The sequence below is a fragment of the Piliocolobus tephrosceles genome, chromosome 1 (genome assembly GCF_002776525.5).
Source record: "Piliocolobus tephrosceles isolate RC106 chromosome 1, ASM277652v3, whole genome shotgun sequence".
Classification (NCBI taxonomy): Eukaryota; Metazoa; Chordata; class Mammalia; order Primates; family Cercopithecidae; genus Piliocolobus; species Piliocolobus tephrosceles.
The window spans coordinates 63,203,277-63,215,640 of NC_045434.1; the positions used below are offsets into that span (position 1 = coordinate 63,203,277).

General features: G+C 42.3%; 1 protein-coding gene across 7 annotated transcripts in view; it reads left to right on the plus strand.

The window, feature by feature from the left end:
• Nucleotides 1–12,364, plus strand: part of SRGAP2 (SLIT-ROBO Rho GTPase activating protein 2) — a 252,984-nt gene that overhangs the window by 161,433 nt on the left and 79,187 nt on the right. For all 7 annotated transcript variants that reach the window (XM_023186951.3, XM_023186952.3, XM_023186953.3 and 4 more), the window contains exon 5: nt 10,666–10,728. In XM_023186951.3, the coding sequence (XP_023042719.1) occupies nt 10,666–10,728 (63 nt within the window). The remainder of the gene's footprint in view (nt 1–10,665; nt 10,729–12,364) is intronic.

Genomic DNA, 12,364 nt, shown 5'->3' on the forward strand with positions numbered 1-12,364 from the left:
CTCTTTCCTTTCTTTCTTTTCTTTCTTTCCTTCTGTCTGTCTCCCTCTCTCTCCCCCTCTCCCTCTCTCTCCTTCTCTCTCCCTCTCTCTCCCTCTCTCTCCCTCTCCTTCTTTCCCTCTCCCTTCTTTCTCTCTTTCTTTCTTTCCTTTTTTTTTTTTACGAGTCTTCCTCTGTCACCCAGGCTGGAGGGCAGTGGTGCCATCTCAGCTCGCTGCAACCTCTGCCTACCGGGTTCAAGCGATTCTCCTGCCTCAGCCTCCCAGATAGCTGGGATTACAGGTGTGCGCCACCATGCCCAACTAATTTTTGTATTTTTAGTAGAAACTGCGTTTCACCATGTCAGCCCGGCTGGTCTCAAACTCCTGGCCTCAAGTGATCTGCCCACCTGGGCCTCAAAAGGTGCTGGGATTACAGACCTGAGCCACTGTGCCCAGGTGGACCAGGTAGATTTTAATGCCAAAAGTATTTTTAGTTATAAATAGAGACATTCCCAGGCTGGGCGTGGTGGCTCACTCCTGTAATCCCAGCACTTTCAGAGGCCAAGGTGGGCAGATCACTTGAGGTCAGGAGTTCGAGATCATCCCGGCCAAAATGGTGAAACCCCATCTCTACTAAAATACAAAAAAGTATCCGGGCGTGGTGGTGTACATCTGTAGTCCCAGCTACTTGGGAGGCTGAGGCAGGGGAATCACTTGAACCCGGGAGGCGGAGGTTGCAGTGAGCCTAGATGGCACTACTGCACTCCAGCCTGGTGATAGAGCGAGACTCTGTCTCAAGAAAACAAAAGAGAGAGAGACATTTCCTAATAAAGACTAAGGTTCCAGGAGGAAATATTTACTTAATAACATAGCCTTAAAATATGTAAATCGAATGGGACAGAATTAAAATGGGAACTAGATAAATCATCAACCCCAATGAGAGATTTAACACACCTGTCTCAGTGAATGATTAAACAACTAGACCAAAAAAGTCAGTAAAAATACAGAAGAGTTGAAAAACAACAAACTTGACCTAAATGACATATATGGATACTGTGCCTGACAACTGCGGGTAGATACACATTCTTTTCAAGTGTACATGGAACATTTATAAAGTTAAACCTGAAATGGGGAGGAAAAATCAAAGAGCTTAGGGGAGAAATTAGAGCTGGAGACTGGAAATCTCCAGTTCCAAAGTCTGTACCTTCTTTTTCTCACAATTCATTGATTTTTCAGTGGGAGTGGGGTACTGGCCAAGAGGGAGGGTATCCTCCCCCAAGAATATTGATTTTTCTTTTTTCAACCGTATGTAGGCCATGACTAATGGGAATGGCTACCCATGTGTTTACTGTAGACAAGGACAGAGGCTGCAAACCACCACCGTAGCTGATCCAGGCTCAGATCTTCATCTCAGTCCCTAGGCAATGCATTCTAATTGCTGTCAGTAAAGGGCTTTACTCAGTCTCCCAAAGTTGGCTTTGTGCTCCTCTTAGGTCCAACCCTGGCACCTGAGGTGTCAAGAAAATGCCATCTTCATAACCCTCCGGAGCCTCTTCCTCTCTTGATTCTAAAGGCTACTCCCAAGTATTCTAAAACTACACACATGAATTGGCTTTGCTGCTGGGTTCCTCTTTCTTAAAAGTATTTCATCAGCGATTTTCCCAGTGCCCCAGGCATTTCCTGTATGAGTGCTGCTGACTGTTTTACTTCCTACCAGGCTGCCCTCCTCGTCTTGGCATTCACACTGCCAACTTTCAGATGAGCTCTATTAACTCCTGTCCTTCCAGCCTCTTCCTGGCCCAGCCATCTGGGAGCCATACAGGCATTCTTCCCATCCCCCAGCTCCTAGATTTCCTTATTGTAGGAGGGCATATGTTTTCAAGTACCTTATCATTCTGGCTGTTTTTTCCCCCCTTCTCTCCCAGTTCCAAGCCATTGATTGCTTTTCCTCCTTCGTTCATTTTACAGCTGCTGAGAGATTTGTGCTCTCATGTTGCCTGTTTGCTTTTGTGTCTTTTGTCCCTTATGTCCCAGTCTACTCAAGGATACCCACAGTCACCTAGATACCATTTCTACTCTGTGCTTTTACTGTCCTGCTTGGGAAATGGAGTGATCACTCATCTTAAGAATGATCTCAAGAAATGCTTTGGCATGAGAGATCAGGGCCTGAAGACATTACACCCCCACCCAAATCATTATCCAAAAAGAGTAAAAGATGGAAATTTGCCAAGACAAAGATCACAGTGGTAGTTTAAGAAATGAAAGCTTAGATTTGATTGTCTGTTTTATTTTAAGAGATGTTGTTTTGAGCTTATTTTCTTAGTATTAGGATAGGTAATTCAAAGAGATTGGAACAACCATGGAAGAACATTCAGATTGTTATAGGACTGTGTTTCAGACTGGGAGAGCAGAGGGCCTTTATCCTCTTCCTGACCCCACCCTGAACTCCCCTAAACTCCCACCCTTGTCCCGAAGTATGCCTGTCCCTGACAAGAGACTTTGGTCAGAGACCAAAGTGAGCTTTGTTAGTGAGCATTCACAGAGGGTAGGAGCTGAGTCCATGGAGTTCACGTCATGCCAAGGAATGGATTTTCTCCCAGGGCCACTGGCATTACTTGTGGGTTATCAAGTGTTATTGCTCACACATTCCAGAGCTTCTGGAAAAGCCTTAAGGAAATGGCTTTCAGAAAGCCATTTCTGTCCTAGAGGAGAGGGGTCCTGGATTTCACTGAACCAGAACTTGATGGGTGGTTTTGGTATTTTGTGACCTAGGTAGTGGGGAACTCCTACCTTTGGATGTTTCCTTTATGCCCACAGTCTAACCATTTCCTAGTTGTACAGTCGAGAAGGATCTTTTCTGTTTAATCTATCTGGAGGAATAGAAGGTAATTGTATCCTCATTTTCATTCTGCCACCCCTACCTTCATCATTTCTTCCTTTCTGCTAAGCACTTTTTATCATCTTTCTTTGTTATGTTTGGGGAGTTTTGTTTTTTTGTTTTCTTTCCTCAGGAAAGCTGAATTATTTCTTACAGAGTCATTTAGTTCTTACTGAAACTGGGGAGGAGAAAGATTATGCAACAGCAGGCGTAAGGAAGAACAGAGAACCTTCTTCCCTTCGGGCCCACAGAGCCCATTGGAGGGATTCAGCTACAGTCCTGCCTGGGAAGTAGTTTCCAGGACCTTCACAATTCCACATAGCATCTTTAACGTGTTTGAGAGTACATAAGGAGGCAGCATAGTGCTGCGGAAAGAACACTCAAGTGAGTGTTGAGGGGGCTGGATTCTAATATTAATGTTAGCCAATATTTATTGAACAGGCTAGATTCTGTTTAAAGCACTTTATGTGGATTATCTCACTACTCTTATTATCCTATTTTACAGATGTGGAAGCTGAAGCATAGAGTATTTAAATATAATTTACCCAAGGTCACCAGTTGGGGAGTAGAAGTAGGATTTAATTCCTGCTCCAGAGCCTGCATGTTCAGCTCTCCTTTAATACTGCATGTAGTCCCTGATAGGCTACTGACCCTGGAAAAGTTATTTCAACTTTTAGGGCTCATTGGTGAACCATAACCAAAGGGAGCTCATTGTGGCTAACCTCTGATGGAGTTTCCACTTTTAATAATTTATATGATGAAATGCAGCTATATTGTTTAGTTCTTGCCATTATGTGAAAGCATAGTATTTAAATTTTGACCTCACTGATTCAGCAACTTACTATTTTATGGCCACTGTGCACAAAGCAGTGGGCTGGGTACCACAGAGGATTCAGAAAAATGCTTAAAAAGTTAAAACCTATCTCTTCCATTAGCTTTAGATGGTTTCATATTGTAGTTGCTTTGAGATTTTTTTGGACTAAGTTTTTCAGATAATTAAACAGGAATCAAATTCAAAAATTATTCATATTCCAGAAGAGGAATCCTGAAACAGGTATTGGACCTTAGACTATGTCAAGTTTCTGACATTTTCTTTTAAAATATAACTTTTGTCACTAGGATGGTTTATATCCATTAACTCCTGAGTGAAGGAGCTTCTGGTGAGATTATTTTTTATGGTGCTTACAAGCTCAAGGGATTCTTTAAAAATGGAATGTGACTGCTTTGGGAGTCACTAATACTGAAGCTGGATCATTATAACCTGAAATAACCATTAGTAACTTAGAAAGGCAAACTCAAAGAATTTACTATGTAATAGCTGGATTTTTTGAAATCAGATTTTTTTTTCTGGCAAGCTGGATTCAATATCTAGCTTTCTGTGGAGTTAGGTTATGGTGTGGAAACCTCTTGGCTGGGACAGGAAAAAAAATTGATCTTACACTAAAAAACTAACTTAAGATATTCCATTTCTAGTAATACCTTTGAGATTGGAAGAATTGCATTCTGATGGGCTCAGACGTTAGATTAATGTCCATCTTTCTCAACAGATTGTAAACTTTTAAACTTTCTGTTTTGCATTCAGAACACAAGTGCCTGACACTTAATAGATGTTCTATCAATATTTGCTCATGGACTCTTTACTGCTCACTCCCTAAAATCCAGCCATTTCTCCCTTGCCAGCATTCAATAATTGAACCTGTTTTGAAACATCTGATCAGCCACTTCAAGAAGGCAAGTTATTTTAGCTCCTTTCTAAATAAGTTAGTGGGCTCCAGTCCCTAAACCACTATTTTCTTTATTAATTCCTCAAGTACAGACTTTTGTATGTATCCAGTCTTTTTAAACCTGTGTATAATGACTCATTAATGAGTTGTAAAATAAATTTAGTGAGTTATGACCGACATAAAAAAATAGAGAAGGCCAGGCACAGTCGCTCGAGAATATAATCCCAGCTACTCTAAGAAGCTGAGGTGGGGGGGTCTTTAGGCCAGGAGTTTGAGATCAGCCTGGGCAACATCACGAGACCCCATCTCTAAAAACAATTTTTTAAAAAATTAGCCAAGCATGCCTTTACCAGCTACTTGGGAAGATGAGGCAGGAGGATTGTTTGAGGCCAGGAGTTTGAGACCAGCCTGAGCAAACTCAGTGAGACCCCATCTCTACAAAAATTTAAAAAATTAGCCAGCATGGTGGTACACATCTGTCGTCCCAGCTGCATGGGAGGCTGAGGGAGGAGGATCACATGACATTTGAGCCCAAGAGTTCAAGGCTGCAGTGAGCTATGATCATGCCACTGCATTCTAGCCTGGGCAATAGAGGAAGACCTTGTATCTAAAAAGAAAGAAAGGGAAGAAAAAAATAAGATAAAAGAATAGGAAATATCATAATGGACAGCACATAAGTGAGAGGTGAAGCCAGCTGGACTTCCTGGGTCGAGTGGGGACTTGGAGAACTTTCCTGTCTAGCTAGAGGATTGTAAATGTACCAATCAGCACTCTGTAAAAATGCACCAATCAGCTCTCTGTGTCTAACTAAAGGATTGTAAATGCACCAGTCAGCACTCTTAAGAGCTGTAACACTCACTGTCAAGGTCCACAGCTTAATTCTTGAAGTCAGCGAGACCAAGAACCCACCAGAAGGAACCAACTCTGGACACATAAGTACTTTTATTATAGACACATATTATGCTGTATTGCAATAAAAAATGTATTTTTTTTAACACCCTAGTCTATCTTCGGAAGGCAAAAGCACCTCTGGTGTCCCTATTGTGGCATCTCCTAGCCTACCTCTCTATAAAAGTTTTGCAATTAAGTATATTTGTGTTTTATACATCCTTGGGCTTCACATAGTTTAATTTCCTAACTGGAGTGCAATCTTTCTCAGAGCCAACTCGTGGTATCCTAACCAATGAATGAATGCTGAATAGAAAGAGCTCTGCTTGCATATGCAGGTAGTGTGGTGGAGGAGAAATCTAGAAGTCATTTCTCAGCTCTGACCTGCTGGATCATCGCCCCTTGAATCCCCAGAGCCTCGGCATACAGCCTCACACTGGCATACAGCCTCACACTGTACCACCTATTTTGGTGGTCCAAGTTAGGTGAGGGAGAGGACCAGACACAGTGCCCACCATCACCTAGCACTGGCCTTGCTACCAAACAGTCATTCCTTTTAGCGCTCTCCTCCCCACCAAAAGCATTTCAGGCAAAGCACCAGCTCCTGAAACGTGGCCTCTTTGAAGTGGTGAGTGAATGCTTCTGAAACCACCACCTTATGTATGGTAGTGCTTCTGCTGCCAGAGCTTAATACAGGGTCATGTTCCTTTCTTCTGAAATCTGTAACATAAATTCAGTTTTAAGCTGGATTTTTTTTTAACAGTTGGTCTCTGAACAATCTTTAGGGTGGGGAGGGGATACTAGTGGTTCTGGGGGAGATATGTGCCCTTGAAAACTAGATTCTTCTTTGGAAAACTGCTGATACAGGCTAAATGGCAGAGAACTAATTGACCCTACTGTTCCTACCTGCTGACAGGCTCAGCCTTGGGATGGGGCTGAAATGAGCTCTTGCCACATGGCAGAGACATGCCTTCCTCTTTTTCTTCTTCTTTCATACAAATAGGAGGTAATTTTGTGCCTGTCAAAAAATACAGCTTTGAGATGTAGATAACCAATAAACAACAGTCCCACCCCCAGCTTGGAAAGCACATGAGTGCTGATCTAAATAACTAGAGAATTGGTAACAAGTAACCTCCCTGTTGAGAACAGGTCTGAAATCTCTTTCATAATTGGTGTTTGGGAAATGCTGAAAGACAAACCCATCCAAGCTCAGGAAACGTGCTGATTTAAAGAGGTCCAAGGAAGAGTGACCAGCCCAGTTGCCGGCATCCTAGATGCCTAGGATTCTCATGTTTCCGTACATATCTGCTGTTACATCCTTTCTGTGAGCAAGGAGGCTTTGGAACATTACAGTCTTGTCTTGGGGAGATGAAATGACACTGTGCTTTTCAATTCTGTTTCCAATGCTGTTATCTGTTGGAAAACGAAGCTTTCCTACCCATTTTGTCAGCATAAAACTGGTAGGAGCTGTTGCAATCTCATTGTCTTCTGATCAGCCCCTCCTTGGCAGCAGTCAGAGTGGACGCCCCGTGAAACACACTCTGGCCAAACGGTTGTGGTGAGTTTCAAAATAAGAGATCCCAGCCTGGGTGCACCATCACACTTCCCATCCCATAGAACCAGCATTGTTAACTTTGCCACATCTCTATTCTAAATTTAGGCTCTTTTTTTTTTTTTCCAGGCAAAGATTACTATGCCAACATTTAAGAGAAAAACTTTGTCCAAAGTAATTTTTTCCCCCAACTTCTATTTGGTTTCCTGCAATGTTTAGATGACTCGTTCTCTTCCAAGAAATTTTAAAGAAAAGAGATGCAGGCTGTATGTTAGTACACAAAGACTGCTCTGTAAATTCTCTTTTTCTTCCCTGTCTAGAAACCCCTTGCCTTTTTATAGAGAACAGAAAAGCTCTACAGTCTTCATTGTCATGTACTCGGCCTCATCAGGTTTTGTTGTTCCCAGGAATAAATGTCCCCCTTGTCTTTGGGTGGGGCCCCCTTGTGGCTAACCAGCTCTGTCAACCCTGCTGCAGTGGCCAGCACGGAAGCCCTTCCTGGGGCCGCGCTTTCCCCCAAAGGCACACAGTTAAGGTTTCTGAAACAGAGAACGAATAGCCTTTTATCATCTGTGAAAGGAGAGACACTGGCAATTTCCTGCCTCTGGCCTAGTGTCAGAATTTCTCCTGATTGCTAGAGGCTGTATTGTACATTTTAAGTGGGCTCGCTACACATGTATTCCCAGCCCAACCCTCAGCCAGAGGGAGTGGTAAGTCAGATCACTTCAGCAGCCTGTTCAAATAAACAGGGATAATCGCTGAGTGGTCCTCCCAACTAATCAGTACATGAAAGGAAACATCTGCCTGGGCTTAATTGCTGTTTTTTTTGGTTACACTTTTCCCTCCTCTTCTTCCCCCATCCCCCACTCTGGGGCTAGGTTATTTAAGTCATGGGTAAGCAACAGGGTAGAGGAATAGGAGCTTTCTCCTTTAACCTCTGCCATTCAAACAGAAGGAGGAGTTAAGAAACGAACGATAGGAGGCTGGCAGGGGGAGCTGGCCCGGAGGCAGGAGGGCAGGGCAGTGGGAAGTGATACTCATGGTCACTTCCTGACCCTGTTGCTGACTCTGGGGCTCGGAGTGAGTCATGTTGCCTCACTTCACCTCCTTGGGCCTCTGTTGTTTCAGTGGAGCTCAGCTTTCCTCTCAATGGAAAGGAGAGGCTGGTATGTGAGATCGCAGATGAAAGGCATTCCTTCTTGTGACTTCTTCTAGCAGTTGAGGTCATTGGATGAGAGACCCTGGGAATGGTAAATTTAAGACTGGCAAGATGCTCCTGAACCAGTCCATTTTGTAGAGCATCTGGGTCCCCTAGGAGAACTTGCTCATTATCTTCTAAGCCAACCAGCCGTACACTAAAGGGAGTGATGTTTGAAGCTAATATGGACTCTAGAAGCCAGGCAGAAGATCATGTAGAATCATAGAATGGCAGAGGTTGGAAAAGACCTTAGAAATGTTTTAGCTGAAGCTTTTCATTTTATAGAAGGGAAAACAGAGGGCCAAAGAGGTTAACCAGGTTGTCCAGAGTTATCTCTTTGGTAATGCAGGAGCCAGGAATAGAAAGAGAATGTTATGATTGCAAATTTAGGGCTCCTTCCACCCCTTTCCCCACTATCAGATGTAAAAATTCATGCCTACTCATGACAGAGGCCACATATAGGTTATATTCCATAATGAATACCTTAATAGAAAAAATGGGCAGAGAACACCTTAATAGGAAAATGGCAGATTATGAAAGAAAAATGAAAATGACTGATAAACATTTTTAAAAATGCTCAGGCTCACTAGAATCAAAGGACTGCAAATTACAGGAGGATACCACATCAAATTGTCAAGGCAATAAAATGTGAAATAAACATTCATATATGCTATTGGTGTTATTTTAAATTGGTACCGTTTTTCTCAAAGGCATTTTAGTGATATAAATGGTAGTCTTTGACCCAGCAATGTTATTTCTAGGAGAAAATAATGAAAGGTGTGTGCATTAGATCATATACAAAGTAATGTGATATGGCATTTTTTATCACAAAAATTTAGAAGCGAAGTACATGTCCAAGAATGGGAGCTGCATCAATATAATGTATTATAATGCTATAGAAGAATAATACATGTGGAAATGTTTACAACATATGTTTAAGTGAATAAGTTACGAAACAGGATTTATAATGCAATCCCAATTTTGTAAAAATAGAGAAGATTAGAAAAATACATAACAACCCTTAGAGTGATGATTTCTTAGTGGTAGGCATTTAAGAGTTACTTCTGTTTTCTTTTTTGAGGTTTTCTAGTTTCCTTATTATAATAAACATATATTACTTTTGTAATCAGAAAAAAAGTATTTTTTAAGTAGAGATATATTGAAAAAAAAGCAAGATTTTAAATGATTGTGTATCTGACATGAAAGACCTTCCTTTTTTTGCCTGGGAGCTAGCAGCCATGGTGGGAGGGATGGGAGACAGTATTACAACTTCTGTTAGGATGGCATTTTGATATCCAAATTTCTAGTAGGGAAGATCTAGAAGGAGCTGGCAAAAGATAAAACAAGGGGTTTCCCTCTCAATGACCCATGCTGCCAATCAGTTTTAGCCCTCTTAGGTTTGGCATATAACACTTAGTATAGAAGTTGTGACAATTTCCTTCCTGCTTCCTCATTCTTTCTTTCCTTTTTTTTGAGACAGAGTCTCACTCTTATCGCCCAGGCTGGAGTGCAATGGCACAATCTCAGCTCCTTGCAACCTCTGCCTCCTGGGTTCAAGTGATTCCCCTGCCTCAGCCTCCTGAGTAGCTGGGATTACAAGCATGTGCCATCACACCTGGCTAATTTTTGTATTTTTAGTAGAAACGGGGTTTCACTATGTTGGCCAGGCTGGTCTCAAATTCCCGACCTCAGGTGATCCACCCACCTCGGCCTCTCAAAGTGCTGGGATTACAGGTGTGAACCACCGTGCCCAGCCCTATTCTTTTTTTCTACTGCTCTATGTAGTTAGATGTCAGCCCTGGGTGGCAGCAGCAAAGAACCCAGGAGCCATCACTGCTCAAGATTAATTAGTTGGAGACCCTTTAACATAGATTTTCAGCATCTAGTAACAGCTGATCTCGCAGGCAGTCAATATTGAGATACCGCTGCCTTGTGAGTTTTGGGTAGAAATAAAGCAAGTAAGAAATATAGTTCCATCGTGCTTGGAGTTTTCTATTTAATTAGGGGCTTTGAAGCCCCTGGATGTTTATATATTTTTTCCTATTTCATCCCATTACACATCTTATTTTCCTTTGAAATCTTCTGGAATGCTTGACTGCAAGTATCTGAGAAACCGTGTTCCACCTAACAACAGTTGCTAGGTAGGATGTGGCTTTCAGTCCTGTTCTTCGGGGACCAATAGAAAAAAATCAAAGGCTACCACCCTTTTTCCCTCCATGCAATTGCCTTTGCTGGGCTATAGAAAGGGCACATTTCATTTTGTTAAAACTCTTTGAGTAATCTGACCATAATTGGGTCTGATTGGAGTGGTTATCTGATTTGCTGGGTTAAATAATGGGCCTTAATTGAGTCTGGGTTATTTGTAGAGCCAGTGCGGCTTTTGCCTTCTTTGCTCCCTCCTCTCTCTTCTGTTTCCCAATTAACCTTCATTCCTCTTTCCTTGCAGAGTAAAGAAGTCGGCCAGCAGCTCCAAGATGATTTGATGAAGGTCTTGAACGAGCTCTACTCGGTAAATCAGATGGGTTGCTTGACTCTTTAATAAGCAGAGGGAAGCAGCATTTGGCAGCTTGCAGCCATAGTACGTCAGCAACAGAACTGAACTGAGGTTGAGGACAAGTGCATGGTCCCCACTGGGGGTGACCCCACCCATCTCTTTTTTCACACTCGTCTTTTCAAAACAGAATGAGTCAAAAAATACTTCCTCAAAATAAGTTTTCTCCTCAGCTGTGCAAGCTCACCCTGGCTTTATTTGGGGCATAATTGCTAGAGACAAGCCAGAGTCTAGGTCATTGGCACAATGGACCCCATTAGTAGCAAACAGAACCTAACGGCAAGGAACGTAGCCTGCATTGCACTATTAATATGTGCCTGTTGGAAAGGCTTTATTGTTCTAGATTTTGCATCAGATTGTGGATTGATCTACAGATTTGAGACTAGAACAAATGCTCTAGAGGGCAGCACAGAGTCCTAACCTCCCCCAACAAGAGGGACCAGTTCGGGTAGAGAGAGCTTTGCACTGGCTTCCTGGAGTTTTATAAAGCCAAACCTCAGTGACGAGGCAGGCTGCGGGCTTAGAGAAGAGAACACAATCTGTTCTGAGATGACTGGCGCTTCAGGCACATGATGCCTGTGGCTGGTGCGTGTTAATTCATGCGCAGAGAGGTGGTGGTGGTGGTGGTGGTTGTTCCCCAGCCATGTTTTTCTAATTATAATGAAAACAAACACACACTCACACACATACACACCAAGGAAATTCCTGTTGTTATACAGGGAATACTTAAGTTGTACAGCTAATGCCTTTCAGGGGCCCCTTCTTCAGCTTGGATGTGCCAGCCTACTGTGTCATTCTCCAGCATTTCTCCATCCTGTTTGAAGGTGATACTGATTTCTAATGTTTACTTGCTTATTTGCTGCATTTTTCTTTTCTTTTCATTTCTTCCTGCCCTTTCTTTTTTTTTTTTTTTAATTCACAGAACAGGCAGTGGTGACATGCATGACAGGCATTTGGGATCAGATGTTGCTAATCCAGAAACCTAGGTGTGACCATTTTGTCATAGCAACTGTTAAGCAAGTAAATAGGGTAGAGTAGTCATCTGACTTATCTCCAGTGGTGTTCAGTTTGTTTTGAATTTCTACTCTGTGACTCTTCTGCTCTGAGGCCAAGCGTAGATAGATGGTACCTTTGGTTCAGCTCCCAAGTTTTCATTTCTCTCAAATGAAGTTAAGAATTTTTAAAAATAGAAACACATCGATGTGAACCATTTTCAGACTGGATGGGTTTCCTGAACCTTGTCTTTTTAATGCTTTACTTCTGCTCTTTTAGAGCATTTTCTAAGCACCAAGAAGAGCTATCACTCCTTTCTCCTGGCAGAGAATTCCCTAAGATAGAAAATGACACATTTTGTAGTAGTCATTATATAAATTCTTTTATTTTCCTGAAAGCATCTTGACCCTCTACTATTTGCAGCTGTTTCTGGGAAGGAGTCGTTTGGATAACCAACAAACCTTGCCACTTCTTTAGTGGGACTCAAGGCAGCAGAAGAAGACTAATGTCTAAGGATCTGTTAGCTTTTACCCAGGGTCCTATATCTCTTCATGTGCTGTGCTTTAAGAAAAAAATAAGTGAAAGGGCGTAAGCTGTGTTC